The 23,704-nt window shown below is 42.3% G+C and overlaps 1 protein-coding gene across 3 annotated transcripts; it reads left to right on the plus strand.

Annotated features, from left to right (window-relative positions):
• The first annotated feature begins 83 nt into the window (after positions 1 to 83).
• elk1 (ETS transcription factor ELK1) lies at positions 84 to 23,141 on the plus strand. Of its 3 annotated transcripts, XR_006032770.1 has the most exons (10): positions 509 to 1,357; positions 4,203 to 4,414; positions 5,381 to 5,788; positions 13,715 to 13,870; positions 14,538 to 14,804; positions 15,577 to 15,718; positions 15,978 to 16,201; positions 17,979 to 18,080; positions 19,074 to 21,930; positions 21,970 to 23,141. XR_006032770.1 is itself a non-coding variant. In XM_042097731.1 (9 exons), exons 2-9 carry the CDS (start codon positions 4,205 to 4,207, stop codon positions 19,170 to 19,172), a joined length of 1,608 nt encoding a protein of 535 aa, XP_041953665.1. In that variant the 5' UTR covers positions 84 to 194; positions 4,203 to 4,204; the 3' UTR covers positions 19,173 to 23,141. The 3 variants fall into 3 exon arrangements, 2 of the variants coding, with proteins under 2 accessions (XP_041953665.1, XP_041953664.1); XM_042097731.1 differs by lacking the exon at positions 509 to 1,357 and adding an exon at positions 84 to 194 and having other exon boundaries at positions 19,074 to 23,141; XM_042097730.1 differs by having other exon boundaries at positions 19,074 to 23,141.
• The last annotated feature ends 563 nt before the right edge of the window (positions 23,142 to 23,704 follow it).

A 23,704-nucleotide genomic window follows, 5' to 3' on the forward strand; every position in this document is an offset into this window, starting at 1 on the left:
CAGCATCTCTCTGATATCCCGTCACACTAGTAACAGTTGCCATGGAAACTAGATGTTGAATTGTGGCATGGATGTAAGACTGCTTCCTGAAATAGATTGCTGTTTCACTGTAGAGGCGCACATTTCTACAAAATACGCTCATGTTTAACCATGTGCGCTACATCGAAGATTGTTTGTAAAATCTACGTAAAAAAGTAAGACACATTTTGAATTGTTATCTGGTGTGTAGGCTATACAAAAACAAAATACCGTTGTCGCGTTTTGAAACTGTTAAAGAGCGGAAGACTACAACATACTCTCATCTGAGCTGCAAGGAAAACAGTGACATGCTTGAGGGGGGAAAACATCAAAACAATATTTGCATATGACTACTTTCCTTCGTATTATGTTCATTTATAAATTAAAAATAGTCGACGATAGTCTTGAAATAAGTCGTTCTATCATTTCAGTGGGATTTTCAAACATGCATTTTTCTAGAGAGGCAATTTACGTCATGAGCAGAATGACGTTTGTTGCTGGCTGTGAGTCCTCGCGACCAGATAGAGTTCAGGCAAGCAGACTGTGTAGCGTACAACAACGCGCACCAAAGTAGTCGGGCGTTTATGGAAACAGGAAGCCGAGGGAAAGCAAAGCAAAGGATTAAAGTCGGGTCTCTGTGTGACTTCAAAGGGCGCCTTGCTTCGTCGACCTATGATATAATGTATTTAGTACAATTTGAAACACTGAACAGCCGCCATGGAGGGAAACGAGAGGACTTTTGGCGCTTTGGACATGAGTACAGTCAGACTTTCGTTTAGGTTCAACGGTGCACGTATTCGTTTACAACGAGTTCGCTGCAGGAGAGCTTTCAGCAGCTAGTTTTCTGTTCATTTTAAGTTGCTGTGCTAGCTAGCTGCTGAATAACTGTAAGTTAAGTTAGCGAGCTAGCTGACAGTTGATTTTAGAAAGAGTAGGGTGGAATCTCATCATTACCGTTAGCTCCACAGCCTTCTTAGCGCTATGTTACACGTGTTTGAACAGTTGCTGTGTCGCGGAAAAGATATTAAGTAACTATCAAAAGTCGACGGACATTAGCAACACACATAGGTGAAGGCCAGCGGTACTCCTTTAGCTGCTTGCTAGCTGCGTACAACCGATAACAAGCTAACGTTAATGTCAACTAACATGGAGGAAGATATGCATGTGTTGTCAGTGCAGTGTTACATAATTGCAAAACAGAATTGTACTCGCTGGTCTCACCTTCTGCTCTTTGACGGCACGCAAACCGACTTTTGACATCTTGGATAAAATACTTAATGGCTGTTAATTGACACTCCGAAGAACCCACGCAAAATGGATTCAAACACTCTAATCAGTGGTAAGTTCACATGTGTTTCCTCGGAATCTTATGAATTGGCAGGCCTCTTATAAACACAACTGCACTGATTTTTATTTATTAGCATCTAACACCAGCTAGTCTTATTTTACCTTGCTAGTTTGTTTTTGCTCAGTTATAGCTCATGGTACGGAGGACAACACAATGAGTATCTTGTTTTTAAAAAATAACCAGGCGGGCGGGTTTTGACTGTATTCGACATATTAGACTCATACTCCCATTAAACGCATATAAATGAATCAACCGTCCATTACAGCTCGTAGCTTACCAGATGGTAAGTAGATAGACCGTACATAAAGGCTTCATGGAGCGATGATGCTGATTTGAATTGTTGTTATTAAAATACATTACAAGTGAAAGCGTGGCCGATTTTAGGTTTGTTCTACTAGGTAACTAAATATTAGTATATGTTACCAGTCAATCCTGTTTGAGAGCGTGCACAATCTCAACCTGTTGGAGGCCTTGGGGGAGGCTGATACAAACAAAACAAAACAAAAAATCAGACATATGAATGGTCCTGCAGTTCAGCCGAAGGATTATGGAGCAAGTAGCTGGAAAAGGTCTAACAAAAAGAGGATTTTTTTTTATAGTCATCTTTGACAACATATCAACTCAGTGCTGTAATCACATAAGTGAAATTACTGATTAGAGTGAAAAAATAGTCTAATGTTGGTAAACATTAATATCTGTTTTTGAAACAGTTGTGCTGAGTGCTTAAAGCTTATCATTGGTTTGATTGAGTTGCTGCAGATGGTGACAGCTGTGTTTAGACAAAGATTGCTTCACTCAGGTGTTGAATAGCTTGTTTCTTCTGCACAAGCAGTAAAAATTCCTGTATGAATTCTAACATGATCTCTTACCACAACTGCTGAATGCAAAACCAAAATATGCTAATTAACTTGTATTTCATGGCTGCGTCAACAAACAGAAAAGAGTAGGCTATTGATCCACACTTTAGCTGTTCTGGTGCATGAGTGTCTCTGTGCCAGCTTTCCTCATGTTTGCAATATATGCATCTGAAACTAATGTCAGTGAAACTGCAAACAGCTCCCCAAACCAGTGGAACTGATCAGGGAATTACTTCTTACTAAAGGAATTGCTCAACTATTTCATGCCTCTCCACCATAGTTACTCTACCTCCTCTCTGTTCTCGGTGTCTCCGTGGTGTAAATTAATTCTGATATATGGTGAAATACATAATCTGCACCTCAGTCTCTTAAGGACTGGCATAATTGGCTTTGGGAGGCCATTGCACAAGCGTTATAGGAGCTGACAGGTTCAAAGCAGATTTATGCTCTGTTTGTCACGCGTCATTGTTTATGTTGGCATTGCTATTAAGATTTATGAGTCTCTGTGCCAATGTATGCTGTGATGTTATCCAAGATAAACAAGGAGCCATATATACCACTACAGCAGGTCTGGATCTGTGCTCTTCTCATGGAAAACAACAGGGCTCTCATCGGAGAAAAGCACCCTTGACACATGAAGACACTTGTTGTGATTATATGCGTTGCGCATACAATGAAGTACATTGCAATTGATCTGATGCAGGAGAAGTTTGAGAGGCTGATGTAAGCTGATTTGGTCTTTGTAGGCTACAATTGTCTCAATTTGCTTGGGATTAGAACCATGCTGGTTAAATTGCAACATTCTTGTGATAAATGTCTATAACAGACTTTGACCATTTTTATTTATGGGTTTTGGGTCAGCCATATCATCCCTCATGCTGTCACTACTGCCAATGTAGAGATATTTGCCTGCGTTAAGAGCAGCAACAGATTCAATAATTGCTGGCATTTAATGCGCTTAGCAACACCTGAATAGTGAATTTCACAGAAAATGGAAGGGAAAAAAAACCCTGTTCCATGGTGACTGTTGCTTTAACACGTCTACCATGGTGATAGTTTCCTAGGTATTTGATATGAGTTGCGTAATTGGACGGGAAAAAATGGTAATACGACTAATTTGCATTCACGTCGTGTTCTTCCTTAACTTGTGATGCCCGTCCCCTCCACTTTGTCTCTGGCAGCGCTTTTGTCAGCGGGCCTCTCTCATCCAATCACTCTGGGTAACATGATGCCAACTGCATGGAGGGTGTAACACTGAACTCTGAATAACATAAGCCCTGTCCAATCCATTCAGCAGTAAGCACTGAGCATTCTTGCTTTGCGCCCTCTCTCATGAATTTAGAGCCAAATCAATAGCAGACCACATAAATGTTCTACAGGGTAAAATTATTTCTTTTTTTTGTGGTTGAATTGTGCAATGGATCGTCTCTAAAAAGGAAATACATGGCAAACAAAGTTGACGCTATATCCATTTCCTTATTTTTTGTTCTGTACCAGTTTCTTTGTAGAGAATGCATTTATCTGTTGATTAATTAGGTCACACAAATGCATACTATAGTAGTCATAAACCGAGCCAGATGCTTTACTGCATCTGCCAAAAGCAGACTGTTTGTCATTGGTTGTCTCGTGTCCACAAATTGAGATGTCTGTTCCTCCACCATTAATTCACTAGTGTCATTTGGGAGGCTGTGAATAATATGGGAATATGTAGAGGGTGAAATGTGCCCTCAGCCACCCATCTCCCTCTCTCTCCCTCCCCCTCTTGGATTCTCACGGTCTCTTAAATTCAAATTCAGTTGCTTTTCTACCGTGACTGTTGACATATAGTGTTGCCAAAGCATAAAGAACAATAAAGCTTTTGTGTTCATTTGTAAAATAACATTGAAACACTCTCTCTCTTTTCTCATGTGTCTCTCTTTTCTTTTCTCTTTCTCTGTTTCTTTCTTTCTTTCTTAATCACTCTCTCTCTCTTTGAGCAGCCATGGATCCATCCATCACCCTGTGGCAGTTCCTTCTGCACTTGCTGGAGAACCACAGCCACAAGCACCTCATCTCCTGGACGCCCAACGGGGATGGCGAGTTCAAGCTGCTGGATGCTGAGGAGGTGGCCAGGCTGTGGGGCCTCCGCAAGAACAAGACCAACATGAACTATGACAAGCTCAGCAGAGCCCTACGCTACTACTACGACAAGGTGAGGCTCTGCTGCTGTCTGTAGTCTAGTCTCACCAGCCTGGGTAACACACACTATGGGAAATGCAAGTGTGTTTGCCAGCTTTGAGCAAGGCTCATGTATAGATAAGTGAAGGGTGCTAGTTGGAACTACGAGTTCTCCTGGCTCATTACAGAAGTCGGTAGAAGATATGAAATTATCTTAAATTAAGGTATAGAATCCGTCTGAGAGAGTTTTTTAGCCTTTAGATTGAGACTACAGCCCTTATTTAGAACTATAAAAGTGTCCTGGTTTGCACAGTTTATTTGCACGTTTGAATAGGAGCTTCCTTACAAGAATGTGTACTTCAGTATTATTTCTATTACTGTTATTGCTTTATAAAATTGCTATTGTTATTCATATCACTAGGTGAGCTTTTGTCTTCAGTCGATTTCAGGCAGTTTTGTTCTGCAAATGCTACTGGTGTCTGTAGGGGGTTGCTGCTATGCTGTGCATTTTGAACATAGCAATTATATGCTATCCCCATGGCTTTCAAGGTGATTAACGTGTTCACACTATGCTGCAGATTCTGTCAAGAAAATTACTGTTTATTTGGTATGGTAAGCATTTGTCTGCTTTTGTAGGGATGATTTATATTTTTAAAGCATTTATTTATATTCATTGGTACAGTAGTACAGTTCAAAGTAGTCTCTCTGCACCCTGAAGTTATACATACATTGTCATGCAATCTCTTGTGCTGTATCTGGGCAAATGCTCATATATTCATATGGTATAAATGACAATGTATATCTGTTACAGAGTGAACATAAATTGATGCATGAAATGAATCGTGTGTGTTTGTTTGTATGAGGGAGAGAGAAAAACTGAGAGAGATAGAAAGAAAGACAGAGCAAGTAACAGCGCTTGGTTAAGAGTATATGACAGTGAGCAGAACTGATCAGTTTTGTCTTCCTTGCGTCTCCCTCTTTCCAAACGCTTCCACCACAGAACATCATCAAGAAGGTCAGTGGACAGAAGTTTGTCTACAAGTTTGTGAACTCCCCCGACCCCGCTTCGGCCGAGGGGGTGCGAGGGCCAGAAGATGCTGCCGGACGGGGTGGAGAGGGTGCCCCCGAGGCGATCCTGCAGTCCAAGCCTGCGGGTGCCCTGGCCGCTATGGCCGGGGTCACCGGCATCCCTAAGAGCCTCCAGCCCCAGAGGCCCTCGCCCAGCTCGGCCCAGCGCAGCTCTCGAAACGACTACATGAAGTCAGGCCTCTACTCCACCTTTACCATCCAGTCCCTGAAGACACAACCCCCCAAGTCCATCAAGACTGAGGGCACACTCCTGACGGCCGAGTGCCTGCCCAAGGCCGGACCAGCCGCTGTGCACACACCAGATGTGGCTCTGTGTGAGGTGAGACTCGGCACTGTTCAGCTATACAGATTATGTCCCACTTTCTTGTAGAGTCCAGTTACACAGGCAGGGGAACCAGGGATGGAAATTAGCCAGATGCTGGTGAATTTGTGTACTTGCGGGTGAATTTGGTCAACTTACCGGCCACTGGTGGGTAAATAAATAGAGCTAGCATTCCACAACTATACAGTCAAATCCAGACAAATTTACATTTTTAACTGACGGTTAAAAATAATAAACATAAACCTAGCAAGATCTGTTGATTTACGCTGAATTCTCACAGTATAATATTCTTGCGCAAATAGTTCTCTTTTGAAGTGGCACAAATTACATTGTTGAACTTGTTACTTGTGCACTGGTGTGTCAGTTTGTCAGCAATTTACTGCGCACTAAAAAGGGGGAGAGTAGCCTAAACAGGAAGGGACGTCTAAAAAATCTAATTTGTATAGTGGTATGTTCGTCTTTCCTCCAGGCCGCATATGGATATAGTTGGATCATTATAGGATGCTCCAGAGATCACACGAACAGAGTGTCTTAGGCCCCATCCACACGAGAACGACAAAAATGGTGTTTTTGTGAAAACGGTAATGTTTTTTTTTTTTTGGCGTAAGACAATGGCGTTTTAGGTCCCTAATAACAAGTTCCAGAGTGGGATTTTTGGAAAACGCTGGCTCGTCCTTGCAGCGTGGACTGGCAAACAATGTTTTCTGCTAAAGATGACGACATAGCCTCACCTCTAACCTCTGACCCTTACACCCAGCCGCACTCAACACATCTGACACTGCTAGACGGAACAACAATAATAATACAACAACAATAACAATGGTGGATCACCAGAGGGGTATTTCACAAAGGCAGAATTAAGACATCCAAGATAAGTGATAAAGCGAGGTTTGACATAGCGTTGTCTGGTCATCCTAGCTCAACTCGTTTCACTAATGCCAATCCAGGATGAGTAGGAGCGACTATGTCAAGCCAGGTGTAAGTAATTCAGGATGTGTGCGCATTCTCGTTTCTGCTCCAAAGTGCCCACGGTTGGAATAAAAAAAATGCGGAAAATAGCGTCATTCATACAAAGTGAACAACCGCTATTGATAGACTAACAATGAAGTAAAGTTATCCTTTTTGGAATGGGGAATCATGGCTATTTCTGTAAAACAGCAGAAGTAGGCGTGGTAGACCAACTGAATGCAAATTTATGTATGCACCCACGTGTGAGTGCTTCCTTGTCTGGGCACGCAACATCATCAAGAAAGCTCTTGCCACTGCAAAGATGCACATAGTATGATATACCTTAATATTATAGTTGAAAATACCTTTGAAAACTTGCCCCTCCACTTCCAATCAACTACAGTAGGCTATTCATCAAACGTCTATCAATAAAATAAGCAAACAATGAGTACCTAGGCCTATGTTAATAATTATAAGGCTATCACAATTAAAATAATAACCATATGGTAGTAGGCAGACAATCTGTTTTGTTTTGCGAGCAAATACATTTAGCAAATAGTTTATAAATGGAATAAAGCTCCTTAAAATTAGCACGGAGGTCTGATGTGAATGACTGCTAGCTAAACCAATAAGACCACATAATTACCATTAGAATTAACTTAGCTTGGCTGTTAGCCTGGTCGGGACCAGGCTAGGTGCAGAGAATAAATCCCCATTGAAACTTATGTGCCATCTTTTTTGTGAAACCAAGTCAAGGCTAAATTCATCCAGGATAACCTAAAAATCCCAGCTTAATCCCTTATCTAGGTTTTGTGAAATACCCCTCAGGGGCCTGTTGCACAAAAGCAGAATTAAAACATCCGGGATAAGTTACTGAGCTGCACTCAATGAATCCAAAACAAGAGCGTACAGGCTTAATTGGTTGCACAAAGACCAAGCCAGGATGAGCAGACAGGGATTCATCAAGCCAGGTGAAACCTATCCTGGATAATTGCGCGCTCACGGCTCCCTCAAATAGACCCCGGCACCGATCACAGATTCACTGATTCACCATGGCAACTAGAGCGGCTTCATTGCTTCTTCTACGGTTTGAAGTAGGTAGCGATAGAATCACAACAGCAACAAACGGCAACACCTCTGTTTAGGAGAATATTGCAATTAGTGTCGCGACCACCACGCGCAAAATGGTTTCGGCACTCCCGTGGTGTCACATTGTCGCATGACAGGTCGGGAATGGCGAGTATGTAAAAGTTAATTAATGATCACAAACGTTTAAATAATGACAGTGGGTCTAGTTATATGTGATAACAATGTGTAGTGGGCAGTGGAATAACTATTGGTTTCCGTTTGTGGTGACTGCTGACTGAGATAAGGGATGAGATTAAATAGATCCTGGAACTTAGCCTGGTCTGGAGCAGGCTAGCTCCACAGAATAAATCGCCATGGTAACTTATACCATAACATATCCTGCTGCCCCCTATCCCGCTTTTTTTTCCCCTTTTTTAAGTATATTTTTTTGGGCTTTTATGCCTTTAATGCTACAGGATAGTGGAGAATGACAGGAAGTGAGTGGGAGAGAGAATCGGGGTGGGATCCGGAAAGGACCACGGGGCGGGAATCGAACCCGGGTCGCCGGCGTACGGTGCAGGTGCCCCAGCCAGTTGCGCCACGGCTGGGGCCCCCCATCCTGCTTTTGCACAACCGGATTACGGATAAATTGAGCCAGGATAACCAAAATATCCCGGCCGTGTTAGTGCTGCAGGCGCTGCTGAATTTGTTAGCACTATTGCAACAAAACCTGGAAATCCTGTATCACTAACAAGACCAGCGAAGGCGCATTAACAATAGGATGCACCAAATACTTTTGAATCTACCATTTTGTCCTACTAGAAGATCAACCAGGATTTTGGATAAGACCTCGGAGAACCAGCCGTTGGTGGGACAGCTTTGTTAATGGCATTGTGGTGAACGATGAATAGAAACAGAACTTCCAAATTGTCCAGAGCCTCTCTCGTCGCTCTGAGCGAAGAACTGACTGTATATCGAAGGACAAGCAACTAACATGAGAACACCAATTGACATAATGAAGAAGGTTTAGTGACGCTGCATTACTTAAGCGACGAGGGAAGGCTGGGGAAGATGGCTAACGCCTTCGGCTTGTTGCAACAGGTCGTGTCCGATGTTGGTAGACATGCAGAGCCATCACCTGGTCCTTAATACATCCAGCTGCCTTTCATGGAGCCCGAGGCAGAGGATCTAGTTTTGGGCTTTCATCGCCCTCATGGTATGCCACAGTGAATGGGAGTTGTCCACAGTTCCCACATTGAAATCAAACCATCTACCAGCTCTATGGACTACATCATTAGAAAGGGTAAACATTTCCTTAATGTGCAAGCTGTGTGCCACTACAGGTTCATGGATGTGGTTGTAGTGGCCTGGGAGTGTTCACGATGCACAGGTCTTTGTCAATTCAAAGGTGAACTCTTGTTTTAAGACTGGCAAGATGCCTGCTCTGAAAAAGCAGACGAGGAGGCTATACCCATTTTTCGTTTGGGTGTCTGGGTGACCCAGCTGAAGGAATATTTGACTGGCGGCTCTACACCACAAGAACAATATTTTGAGCTACGTTTTTGTTGGGACCACCTCATTGAGTGTGCTTTTGGTCGACTCAAGGCCATTTGCCACTCTGAGATGGACTATGGACATCAATCTGACCGACCTACTTCATGTCATCTACAACAATTACTGTGAGGCCAGTAAGGAGGCTGTATTAGTAGTATTATTTATTTAAATAAACATCTTATATCCATTGATGCTCCGCACCCCAAACAGTTGGTTGCGGTAATGCACCAAGATGGTATGCCAACCACCAATAAAAATTAAAGAAGAAGAAGAAGAGGCCGTGGATGAACACTGGGAGCCATACAGTGTGACGAAGACTTCCAGCCCTCCACACAGTTTGACAACTACCTCACTGACTGTAACGAGGGAGAACCTCGATCCTCAACAGAAAACTGGAAACAAAGACTGTCTAATAGCTCAAAATGGTTATGCTAATGTTTAGCACCTTGACCGTTAACAGAACACTGAAAACAAAGACTGTCCAATAGCTTTAGGGCCTGTCCACACGGAGACGCTTTTTAGGTTAAACGCAGAGGTTTTGCTTCGTCTTGGCCGAGCGTCCAAACGAATCCTGTAAACGCACTGCCCGAAACCGCACTTTTCTGAAACCTGGTCCCAGAGTGGAGAAATCTGAAACCGTAGCCCGTTTGAGTTCGTTTAGACAGCGAAACCGCACATCCTGCTTGCGTATCGATGATGTCATCGCCACACCTCAGCTGCCCTGGACTTGCACTTATAGTATTGCCTAACAATACTAGTTTTCATACATGACATTACCTACGATTACACTCCGTTAAGATAAATATCACAACTGATGCTGTGCAGCGCCGATAGCTTATGACTTGGTGGACTGAACACTGTTTTTCCCGGTGTTTTTTTATGCATTCTAGCTACTGTCAGTGACGCGAGAGAACTTAAGTTATTAGGAAAGTGCGGTGTAAGTTTAGGCTACATTAATTTGTGCGTAGTGCCAGTGTCATTAATTTATTTTACCTGTCTTACAACATATATACATGCATTCACAGTCGAGTGAAATCAGATATAAGCATACAAAGACGCTTAGAACTCACGTTAAGCCGATGGTAGCACACTGAATGCGAATGCACGATTTGATGCAGGCAAAAGTATTGACTGTTACTAACGAAGGTTTTATAGCAATATTATAAATGTGGCGACAGAATAGCCTAGAACTTGGGTAAGCCTTGCGTTTAGTAGCCTAATTGCGGTGATAGCCAAAACTAATGTTAATCACGGACTATCCTACAACCAAAGAAAGTAAAGGTGATTAGTAGGCCTACCTGCGTTAGCCAAATAAAGCACGGGACTGCACCCTTCACAAACCGTAAAATAAAGTTTATTAGTTTTACAGTTGGCTACAGTTGACAGTTCACCATCAGTCCACACAAACAATTCTGGTTTCCTTGCACTAGCCATTTCGCCGTAGCCTATTCTGTCTGTTTTTAAAGCGCACGTTTTGCAAGTTTTGGTGAATTTCTGTAAAGACACAGTGCCACCTATAGGCCTGGGGTATGAAGTAACGTGTTGAGTCGCGTTGAGATGGATCCGTTTGATATTCTTGATACGGTTCCAGGGAAGACGGAGGAAAAAAAGATCGGTTTGGTACGTGTGGACTAGGCCTTAAATGCATATGCCAATTTTGTGATTGCTCAGGTCACTTGGAATGTTATCAACAGTATTTATTTATTTATTCATTCATTCAACCTTTATTTATTCTCGGAGGGTCATTGAGGAAAGCTCTCATTTTCAATGAAGCCGAGATTACAGAAACAATGAAGTAACAAGATGTAAAAAGAGAGAGGAAAAAAAGTATAGGTATAGGTCTAGGCCTATAAATAAAATAAAACAAAGTAAAATAAATAAATAATAAGATAACATACATTACATTATAGAGGAGGAAGGGGAAAAATACACAAAATCGCGCTTCACAAACAAGACACATAACAAAAAGACAAAAGATGCCGGACGGAGCGGCGTAGTCGCCAGCGTTCCCGCGACAAAACAAACAAACAAATTTACAACATAACAATTGACACACAAGACAAAATATGCCTGATTGAGCGGCGTAATTGTAAGTATTGAGTGTGATGTGTGTCTTTTTTTTTATTGGAAAAAAATAAAGCTTTTCAAATGTGCAAAATGCAACATCACAGTGACTGCCCTGAGGTCAGTGGTTATTACATAGAACATGAAAATGGTAAATACAATGTAACACACAATATAAAAGAGACCAAACTACATACAAGAAACTCCAGCATATACAACCCTATATTAGGATAAATGCGAAGTGCAACAGTGCACCGAGATGAAGCAGAATTACAGGGTACATCATGCTGTAGTAGTGCACGTCTATATGTAGCTGGTTGTGCGTGTTGGTTTTTATAGTCCAGGTGCGTCTGTGGGATGTAGAGGTGTGTGTAGTTAGCCTGATGCATTTCCAGGATATAAAGGAGCCTCACCGCTTTTATGACAAGACACTATGGCCTATGAATGCAGTTCTGTTGACCTTTAGTTAAGAGTTCTGTCCAGCATTGATGTTAGACCGTTACATCTCTATTGATGGTTGACGGTTACATCTCTAAAAGTTGATTGGATGGTAGTGGCAGTGGCAGGTTGACAAAACATTTCATTTCCATCCCTGATGGAAACACATTAGGCTTCATTTGCGTTTTTGCTTTGTTTCACTATGCAACAGAATAAGCTTAGTGAAATATATGTTTTGTTTTTTTCATGTTTATCAGTGTACTCATCAGTGTCCTTTACACGAAACTTGGTGGGCATGTAGCCCCACAAGGATGACACGGAACCGTTGTTTTTTGTTTTGATCTGTCGCTCCCCTGTCGGACTGGACCCCCGAAAGGAGGGTAGGGCGGACATAGTTTTCTGTGAATATCTCGAGAACTGCAGGGCCTAGGATGACTAATTTTGTTTTGTATGATGGCCTCCAGGGGCCATGTCAACCCATCCCATATCCACTCATTTGATGTATAGCGCCACCTAGTTAAAAATGAAAAAGCAAAAACGAGGCAGTGTAATTGCAGCTATCTTTGGCTGACAGGTTCAAAACTGCGCAGAATTTGAAGTGTAGGATCATTATGACACCCTCTGAATTCATGCCATGCATGCACAGACTCACACGCACACACATGCAGGCAAGCAGACACACACACAGAGAAGCACACGTACACAAAAGCAAACACATACATGCACACACTCATTTACATACACAAAAGTTGCAAGAGTAGGGAATGGAGACAAATTGACAAGTGTGATTTATTTTTGTGGAGAAAATGTGCAGGGCTCAGTGGCAGTCATATTTTGTTTCGTTTACTTATATTACATTTCGTTTACTTGGCTGACAGTGTAGATCCACTGCAGTCACTGTGTAATTGTATAGTAGTTCCAAACTCATAGCAGCATAAATGCATAATCGGGCCATTATACAAAGTGTGTACGAGTCAGTTGTCTAATGCATTACATTACATTTGTTATTATTTATTTACTTATTTTTATTTATTCGTTATATTGAGATCACAGGTGCATATATATTTTGATAGTCTCAAAGGACATGTTAATGATGTACACATCCATGCTGGGTCCTGCAGAGATGAAAATAGTTTTTGCTTTCTAAAAATGATTCGATGTGGGGAGTCAAATGTGTCTGTCGAAAGAGATGGGTAGTAATGATGTGTCCTAATGACCCTGCTATGAGATGGCAACATTCAATCTGTTGCTGCACACCTTAGGGGGCCTTGTCATCTGGAATTGTGTTCCCATCATGGAGTCTGTTTATTCAGTTAATAGGAAGTGTTGCCTGCGTCTGTTCTTCATTTGCATGGAAAAAATATGATGTTTTGAGTAAATAAATGAATGGCTTTGAACAAACATATAATAAAAAATAAAAATTGCTCTGGAAATAACTCTTTCAGATGTCTAACAAGCTCTACTACACAGGGGAGTACACAGATTTGCATACGGTTATTATCTGACGTGACTCAGAGTCCACTGAAAGTGTATGCTTGTGAAAGAATAAAAGTTGGTGAATGGGTGGCCTAGAGTAAGAAAGGCAGGCAGTTTTTGCCAGTTGATGTGGCCATATCAGTTCACTAGTCTGGTCACTAATGTGATTCTAGACCTTGGAGGTAAAGAGCTCAAGAGCTGATCAAGAGCTGAGCTGTTTTGTTGCTGATCCGTTGGCATAGAAGGCAAAGTATGAGTGTTTACTTTTTCTTCAGTTGAATAATTGGTCATTAGAGAAGTGGCTAGTGTAAATAGTGAACATGTAAATGGAATGTGCGCAGGGTTCTGAGGGCATGTTTGGTGTGTGTGCGACAGGTACGTCTGTGTGCCCCCGAGGCCCAGCAGAGCTCCCTGCCCCCCCACAGCAACGGGGTGGAGAGCGGCCTGCAGGTGATCGTCACCCAGCCCTCACCCTGCGCCACACCCGCCCTGAGCCCGCAAACACCGTCGGGCTCCACCACGGGCAGCACGGTCAGTCTCTCTCTCCTTTATATATACAGTGCTGTGCATAAGTTAAGACATCCATGCTTAATTTTAAAAAATGAGGAAAAATCCAACATTTAAGGACACCAATTTTCTTTGTGAATGAATAATGTATCGTAAATAAATACATGTTCTTCCTTAAAATACAGGGGGCATAAGTAACCACACCCCTACTCCCATAGAGCCAGGCAGATTTTTATTTTCAGTTATTTCATGCATCCAGGATACTATGCATCCTGATAAAGTTCCCTTGGCCTTTGGAATTAAAATAATTAAAATAGCCCCACATCATCACATACCCTTCACCATACCTAGAGATTGGCATGGGTACTTTCCATAAGATCATCTTTCAATGCAAATCAAACCAGCTATTAGGCTAACTGAAATAGATCCATGATAATCTCTAGGTATGGTGAAGGAATGGGGCTATTTTAATTACTTATGCACAGCACTGTGTATATACAGACACACACACACACAACGGAGTAGTAAAGAAAATCCTAAATCCTGGACTGTTTATAGTGAATCATCAAAGTGTACATTGTATTCATATCAAGTATGTACAAACACAGACCATACAGGAAAGGGAAATTAATGCAGCTCTAACTTGTTTTAAGTCTTGTCTGCCAACTAACCCCCCTAATTTTCCACACAGAATGCTCACACGCAGCAGACCCAATCCATGGGCGACTCTCCGCACATCTTTGTGACGAGTATTTCGGACCAGGGCTCCCTCATTTCTCTGACGCCTGTTGGTGCCCCTGTTGGAACTGGGGAGTGTGTGGTCAGTCAGGCATCCCAGGCACCCCAGGTGTATGTGGTCATCAAACCCCCAACAGTGAGTGCCACCTCCAAGGAGCCTAGTCCATCCTCGGATGATGACCTCCTGGAGATAGTCCTCGATCCGAAGACAGCCGTGGAGGTATGAGTCAGCCTGGACTGTTCTATAAATTGACAGACTCTGTTCTTTTTTTCCCTGACAACATTCTATCTACACTCTGATACTGTCACCTACAAGGTGCAATGGACATAACAATGTGCTAAATCACATTGAAATTGTCCAGATCAAATAAGTTTTTGGAGATAAAGTTTTGTAGCTGCTTCCCTTAAAAGCAGCAAGTCCATTTGTAACTGTAGATTAGAAGGTGTACCATATACTAGAGCTAAGCTAGTAGGGGGGCTGGACCATAGACTGGACCGGTATATATAGAATCAATCTATATATACAGTCTATGGGCTGGACCACTCCCAAAGGTTTGTTAGCTGCAAAGCATATGGCCATTTGAATGTCTATGCCTCTTTCATATGTAGCGCCCATGCTGTCGTCAGTGTTTTTCACTATGGGTTGTGTTTAGTGCTTGGTATGCACTGGCATTAAGTTCCATAATAAACTCAAGGCTTCCTACATGACCGCATAATGAATTATCCTTAAATGTTGCCTATTAGATGTAGCATCATGCTGTTGGCATAGGCTGAGTGGGTGTTCTTACCCATTAACCTGGAAAACAAGCCTGTACTCGTCCCATTTTCCATGCAGTGGTAAAACGCATATTATTCTGTTTATCAGACGCCTGAGGTTGTTCCACCCTGCCACCTCCTCTCTCCAAAAACAAAACTCGCTGGCTCATAGGTGGCTTGCATTGTTTTATCTGTTTTGTTGTTTCATAGTTTGTCACCTTGTTTACACCCCCCAGGCTGTAGAGGCAGTGTCCATCTCCAGGGATGCTGAGGCCCCCACCCCTGTGGACGTCCCCGCCCCGTGTGTGGAGCCGGCAGGTCAGCCTGACGGGCAGAAGGAGGGGGATGGAGAAACGGAGATCAAGGTTGAGCTGGCAGGTCAGTCGCAGCACAGTCTCTTGTGTCTGACGTCTATTCATGTGATTTCACGAGGCCAGCTTAACGCTTATACGTTAAAGAGACAAGCAAGGAATCTGTCAGGGACTTGGCTATTCTGTCTCATTATTCTTAGCTGTAGCACTTTAAAATGCATGTAACAGGCAGCTTGATGTAGTTACTGGTGCCACGTGGACTTTTCTTGTCTGTACAAAGTAGTCAGACTGAACGGATCGTTGGCCTGATGTTTGTATTTCCACAGAGGGCTCCCCATCCCCCTCCCTGTCTGTTCCGGTGTCCACCTCCTCTCAGGAAGTGCACCCGCCCAAGGCGAAGAAGCCTCGGGGTCTGGAGCTACCCTCGTCCCCTTCCATCTTACCGCCTGGCCTCTCCCTGGATAAGGTCAACGCAGCGGTCAACAGCCTCCTGGCCCCCGGAAGTGCCACCAACACACTAACGCCTACAGTTATCACCTCTCACGCCCTGGTGAGTGTCCTCACCAGGGCGCCCTTAACTCAGTCGACAGACAGCCGTCTGTCACTTTGCGTAGCAACCACGCATTTTCAGATCAAAATACGCCGCTACGATTTTTTTTACTTAAAACTACGCAAAACGAGCAGACATCCAACTTCTCTAGAAAGCTCCTTGAGCATGTGAATCTCCCGCTAATATATTTCATGCGACGATGAGATACAAAGAGAAAGTGACAAGTGAGAATGACAGGCAAAGCATAGTGGCCTCTCTCTATGTTATTTTTTTTCCGCCAACGGTGGGTAAAATGAAAGACTTGAATGAGGTGAGTTTAACAAGTGTTCACTCGCAAATTCGCGTTTCCCTAGCTGCCGTTTTGCTGTGAAACTAAAAATATTCCACTGAGAGCGATTGTAAATTCACCTAGGCCTAATAGTTTGACTGTGTCTTGGAAAGTTATTACTTGTTCACAAGTTGTTTCAGTTAGCATATTTTCAATGTGTCGCTGATGGTTAAAGTTTTCATAGCTAAGGCACAAATGGAGCCTTTCCAAGGCAAAATGCAGCCATTAACAACGAGTCTGAAAGTGGACCAAGGCGAAATATTTTGAGCTGCTCATTAATGAGTGTTCAATTTGTTTTTTTCTTTGGAGCATATGGATCCTTCTTCTTGATTATTAGCGTGAAAACAAGTGAGAACAAATAATAGGCTTATAGACGGAGATCGCGCACCTATCACTGTAGTTGGGATAATGTAGGCCTAATCATTGCAGCCTCACAGATGGCAGAAAGACACCGCAATCTGAAAGAAACTTGAGTGCACGTGCAAGTGAAATTCTTTAAAAGCAATCAGTAGTTTGCATTAGTCAGCAGGTAATACTTGAACAATGAATGTTTTTTTGTTTTTTTTACAAATAAACAAAACATGTAGGTTATTGTGAGTAAAGGGATAGACTACACACTGACAACAGCAGATGTCCATAAGCCTCTATCTACTGTAGCCTACATCCAGGTAAATTAGATATGTTGGCATAACATGGACGATAGATGTATTTGTTTACAAAATAAATCTTTAATATTAATGGATTGAAAAGAGGTATAATACCAGGCATGATCAAATAGGGCCCACATAAAAGAAAATGAACAATACCCACATCAGTGCCTATCAACACAAGTGGTTTTCATAGGTCAGGATTGTTAGGCTCTAAAACAGATTGTCAACATTATAGAGCTACTGTAAAAGATTCAGTTTGCACTTTCAGGAACACATTGAATCCCGTTTAGATAGATATTCAACATTAAAGATGGGTCGCTATCCAAAACGTGTCTTGCGAGTATGGCTATGTCTGTTTTTGGCTGCATGCATGAAGGCCGACGTGAGCAATTTTTGTTTTCTCGGCTCGAGGTGCTACTCAAAAAAATTCTTCAAGGTTGGCAGGTCTGCACTGATGTGACACAGGCTCAGAGAAGTCAACTCAAAACTGTGCATTAGTCTATACGTCCATTCTATTCTGTGAAGCCTCTCTCAGCCAGCAAAGGAGCAGTGTACAGAAAGGCTTCAGCTGAAGAGTCTCTTGACCGATCCTCAGCATTGTAAACACAGTTGACTCATAATGAGAATAGGGTCACAAAGTGTTAATTTGAGTCAAGTTGTACTCAGCTAGCTGTGAGTAGGGTAGAGTAAGGTATGCATATTGCGTATATTTTCAACCTGTTGAAATCTTGCGTTATACTATTACACCATAATCAGCCATGTTCTCATCAGACATTTCTCTCCCGTGTTGCTCTCCCAGACTCCGGTGTTGCTGACTCCTAGCCCGCTCCCCTCCACCATCCACTTCTGGAGCACGCTCAGTCCCATCGCCCCTCGGAGCCCTGCCAAGCTCTCCTTCCAGGTATGGCTTCCTGTTTCCTGCCTCTGCTGTCTCCCAACGCCGCCCTGCACTGCGCCATCTGTCCCTCCTCACACCTTCATCTGACTGCAGGGGAGGGGGGGAGGGGGGGGGGGGGGGGGGAGAAAGTGACAGAGAGAGAGAGATGGAGAGAGTGATTAAAGGAGAGGAAGAGGGAGACAGAGAGCTACCATTGTGGCTTGGTGGCTGTGTGTCAGAGCAACAGAGAAGGGATGCTGTAGTTCAGTCTGCAGTCTGTCCCTTTGTCTCCCTCTGCTGGCAGGTCTCCGTACTGTAAGAAGCACTGTCAGTGTCAGTGTTTTTGAACTGCGGAAAGACTCACCTTGTTGGTGGTCTGTATACAGTATAGTACTGTGCACATGTTTTAGGTGGTTTAGTTGTTTCATAAAATATTTGTCTTGCACTGTTAATTTCTATCCTTATTAACAATGCAGAATGAAAAAGTAAAGGGTATCAGGTGATAACTACCGTAACCCAGTGTAGTTTTGATAGATATAAAGAATTGGCAATCGCCATACTGTACATATGAGTTATTGTAACTTGTTTTTTTCTGTTATGCCTGAGTTGCATGATTGATGAAACATTTTTCAAATATATTTGATATAAGCTCATTATAAGTCCCTTTACATTCCTGTAGGAGGTGCAATCCTCCTACAGTACCTGCAGTTTTCCAGCTATTCTTGTCCACTCTCAACCATCTTCAGTTAAAGTTTAAGTATAACAGCGAGTCTACAACGAGGACGTAACTGAAGCGTTGCATCTGCTGCATCAGTTAGCTTCCACTGTAATCAATGAAACTGGCTACACCAGACGTGAGAGCGACGTGTACATTTGAAAAAAATAGAAGAAAAAAACATCTTCTAAGACTATTACTACTACGCTATGCAAATGGCTTCACTTGCAGACCCGGTGTAGTTTAGTGTGGACAAGGTTGTTTCAGATGTCCTGATTTGCATCTCTGTTTTACGCTTGCAGTTCCCCACCAACGGCAGCAGTCAGATCCACATCCCAGCCTTGAGTGTGGACGGCCTCTCCACTCCCGTTGTGTTGTCACCTGGACCTCAGAAGCCCTGAGCACCTGTCTGGCTCCATCACCTGCTTCTACGTTCTGTAGTTTCACACAGCCTAGCCAATGAGAGGCTAAGGACAGATGACTGACAGACACACACTCCACTCAGAGATCCCAGTGTGGCCAGTGGGCGGGGATTTCTCAATCTCCAAGCCAATGACTGCACAGAACTGCATGTTCCAGTGCGGCCCCAACTCACCTGATTGGCTTGTCTACATGCCTTGGCTGCCAGGTGACCCAGAGGTGGCATCTGTAACTTCTCTTGCGTCATAGAAAGTTCTAACTCAGTCTTTTTATTTTTCTAAGAATGTGTTTGTGCGTTTCCTTTTTCATTATTTATTTTGTCTGATTTCAACAAAGTAGACATTTTGGTGCATCTCTCTCTCTCTTTTTCCCCTCTCTGTTTAGTTGTGAACATTTTAACACTGAGCACTTTTTCAGTGCAATGGCGCCATGATTAAGCTCGTTTCTACTTTGGACTGAGCAAAAACAAAAAAGGAGAAGAGTTTTTGACCAAGTGATGACAGTCCATCTCTCTTTCTAGTCAAATGTTTCCATTTCAAATTCACCATCAGATCCACAACACAAGTGACAAGGATGAGTTATGTGCACCGTTCGGCTGGATGACTTGAAGGGAGGAACATTTCTAATGTTTGATGCACTTGGTCTGCAAAAGGAGAGAAAGACGACAAGAGAACTTTTGTGACCCTCTTGTATATTTTCCATTGACAGAAGAATCTATTTTCTAAATCAGCTGGCACTTTTCCGATGGAATTTTCACAGCCATCTTTTTGGATTTTTCCTTTCTAGAGCTCTCTGCATGAAACATGGATGAATAAGATGATGAGTGGTCTCATTAAAGAGATTATCTTCTCTCGTTTTTTGACAAATGGAATGAGCCAACTTTGTTTAGTGAGACAAAAGAGTCCATGAGAGTCCATTCGACCATTTTAAACGGCTCTTTTGTTCTACATACTGAAGCCATTCCATGTTTAGGGAAGGAACGAAAAAATGTCTGACTGCTTTCTTGTGCTTCTCTGATGTTGCAAAGCATCCCTTACAAAGGCAGCCTCCTCAGTGGAACAAGGTCTCTGCAGTGTCGCAAGAAACCTTTTGGAATTGTATGATGTTGTTATTTTTTTGAATGAACAAAAAAAAACATCACAGGCAACCAAAGAAATAGCATAAGCTGTTTGTATACAAATTGAAAGCATCCTTCGTAGTGCTCCAGTGTTTGTCTGTTTTGTGGAAGGGCTGCAAGACACAGAATAACACCACACATAATCTGCATTCATTTAAAAAGTCTGGAGACGGGTGACTGTAATGAATGTAAGTTCTTTTAGTGGTGTAACACCAAGTGTAATTTAGCAGGAGAGCGGGAATCCATCGTTTGAGGACACAACTGTGCTGTCATTTTTGGCTCGGGCATTTTCCCAGCCCCGTATGAAAAGCAGTTGGCTTTTAGTGTCATGATGAAGCACCACTTATGAGAGATGTCCTCAGATTTAAATCTGTGAACCTTGCCAAGCATATTTATTCAAAATGAAAATGTTTGACTTATGAAACAAGTGTCATCTCAATGTGTTACAAAAGGAGGTGAAATGATCCATGGCTGTTCCCCTCATCTCAGAGACACGTAACAAACTGATTGTGGGTCCAGCAGCTTGTTCTCTGGTGCTGTTTGACTGAAAAGCCTCTTATGCTCCTTAATACAGAGTCTGATTGAAATGCTTGTAAGCAATCCGGTCTTTAACAACACGGTCCAACATCCCACCAAGCAGCCTTCCCAAAATGTGTCAGCTCTTTTGCGGATTTGGTGTCTGTCAGTAAGAAGTGAACGATTTTGCCGGGGTTTGGCCAAAATGACCCAAAAATGAGTGTGTCTCAAGCTCTTTGTCAAGAATGTGTTTTTTTTATTATTGTAGTACAGGAATCTTTGTCAGATTGTATTAAGCACTTTTCAGAGAGTGCACTGTCTTGTACTTATGTGTCAGGCAGCAAGAATGCTGTGTTCTTTCAACAATCATATCTGAGGAATTGTAATGAAACGATCCAGTCAAAGCACATTCAGACACCCCCTCCCAGCACTCAGAACAGTTCACAACAGAATATCCCATTAGCTTGCTTGTACAGATGTTACCTAAACATCTCGCCAGTTGAGTACACTTAAGGTGACGAGGTATTAAGATGCTGAGATGTGTTATTGAAATTGTTGTTTTATATTTCTCTGCATGTAAAATATGGCGCTGTGCTCCATGTCTTTTTGACTGTTCGCATTTCTTAATGCACCTGTTGCAGCTCGGCCTTGAAACACTTCTGCACAGCCATCCAGAGAGAGAGAGAGCCCTTGAAAGAATTAACTGTTAAAAGCGGAAGCTAACTTTATACCATGTAGTGATTTCCTCTGTGGCCAGCTGATTGTTCAACTGGTCATCCAAGCCAATGCGGAGGTCTCTCATCATGTTTATCCATTCCTTGGTCCCTGTGCTGACTGTTTGCTGAGGCTTTTTTAAAGCATTATTCACACCAAAATGTCATCCAGGTTGAAGCCAAACAGATTTAACTGAATGAATGTACAAAATCTTAATAGTTTCTCTCTGTTGTAACATTCCCAGGGCACCACCACTGACCCGTTCACTACGATGTTGAGTTGATCTTGCAGTTAAAGTTGTGATGTGTGTCTGAATTGAATGGCATAGAAAAAGCAGAAGTAGCACTTCATCCTCCTGTTCCTAGCCTACACAGCTCTCAGACATTCAGGTTGTATTGTAAATCCAGATGTTGTAAATTTGAGACGACAAGCTTCAACATATTGTTATACAAATTATTTTTAATTTATGGGTCACATGGCCTATTTTAAGTACACATACAACATTTAAACGAAAGTGAAAAGCCTGCTTTTGTAGTGCACAGCAGTGGAAAGAATTGTTTTTACAGAAAATGTAAGCAGCTCGCACCTCTCAGTCTGTTATTGTAATTGTTATGTTTGTCTTGTTTTTAATGTTTTAATCTTTTTAGCCCCATTAATGAAATATGTTTAGATATAATTTATCCTTACCCTTGTTCCCTACATTTGCCTGTAGTCAACATGTCTTTTTCAGAGGGAGGTGTGTTTGAAAGGAGAAATCTCTGTGTGGACTGTCTATCACCGGTTGTTGTCATGGAGTGGTTTGTTTTTGCCATAAAAATCAGCAGATCATTATGATAACGAAGCCATTTTACACAGCTTGACGAGCTTGTTGAGTCAACCCGGTGGATTTTCACAAGTAGGGCATATCTCTCATCCTTTACTTATTAACCAGGCAAACAATAACACCGCCTGCAATATGAAGTGGCTCACTGTGATTTCTGTTATTCTTATGGGTCATTTTAGAAAGCACACATACAAAAACACACATGCCCACGCACTGTGGCGCTTGTATTTGGCACTCTTGGAACACGCTTTTGTTTGTTTTCAAAGTTAAAAAAAAAAGAAAAACGTTTCTCTTTCACAATGTGTACTTACATGCAGATATGAGCACATTTCATGCTAAGAGGATATATGACTGTTTCAGGCTTGCTTATTCTAATTCTACATGTCCTAAGCCTTGTAATGGGGGTTAAATGCATTTTAAATACCGCTTGGCCTGACTGTAAGCTCTCTCCCGCCCTCTCTCTCTCTCTGTCTCTGCAGTTCCTTAGCATGATGTTGTGTTTGCGTTTTCTGACTTACAACCAGTGTTTGAGCTTGGTTGAGTTTGACCACATGGCCCTGAATTGGGGGCAAGATGGGGGGGGGTGGGTGGAGTTGTCCAATGAGGTGGTACAACCAGATGTGTATGTGAGCTTTCATATTTGTACAAAAGCAGTGGACGTAAACAAACACGTTTCTGGGTTAATATGCAGTATAGATTACGCCGTTCTTGTGGCAGCATGGCAATGTGATTGTTCAGGTCTGTGTTGCTTTGTATTTTCAGATAAAAGAATATTTTGATAGACAGAGTAGTTTTGTAAATCATTTGAAGATGACTGAGCTCATCCTTGGTTGAGCTCAACCTTTCAGAGGAAAAGGTTACGTTTTATCTTGGCACGTGACCTCAACCAGCTTTCCCTCTCTGCAAAGTCAACTGAGTGAGAATCTCTCTATAGACTGTTATAGTTACAATTTAGAAGAAAAATATGGAGAATAAGCCAAAGCCTTAATATTGAGCATTAGATGAATATTTTGGCATGTAACACTTATTTGAAAATTGTTCACAGTAATGTGGAATATTATGACCCATTGCTTTCCCAGCTTTATAAAGAATATCTGCTACTGCTCAATAGTGGTGTGCTGTTTTTCTGATAGATTCATCATCATTGTTAGGAGTGACCAGGATGTGTTTGATTCTCTATCTGTGTATGTTATGCAAACTAAGGGCCAGGATATGAAAAAGCCATTGAAAATGATTTCAGCTCTACAAACAGCAATCATCTGACACGGCTCATGCTCAGTACTCACACCACCTTTATGCAAGTTGTATCTCAATACCAGCAAAACGTTCGGTTTCCTTCTGTC

This window comes from Alosa sapidissima, chromosome 7 (genome assembly GCF_018492685.1).
Source record: "Alosa sapidissima isolate fAloSap1 chromosome 7, fAloSap1.pri, whole genome shotgun sequence".
Lineage (NCBI taxonomy): Eukaryota > Metazoa > Chordata > Actinopteri > Clupeiformes > Clupeidae > Alosa > Alosa sapidissima.

Bases quoted from the DNA above. Each gene is read 5' to 3' on its own strand.
- elk1 (XM_042097730.1), top strand. From the start codon at position 1,333: ATGGATTCAAACACTCTAATCAGTG. The intron at 4,415-5,380 runs GTGAGGCTCTGC...CTTCCACCACAG, and splicing joins TACGCTACTACTACGACAAG to AACATCATCAAGAAGGTCAG. The intron at 18,081-19,073 runs GTATGGCTTCCT...TTACGCTTGCAG, and splicing joins CTGCCAAGCTCTCCTTCCAG to TTCCCCACCAACGGCAGCAG.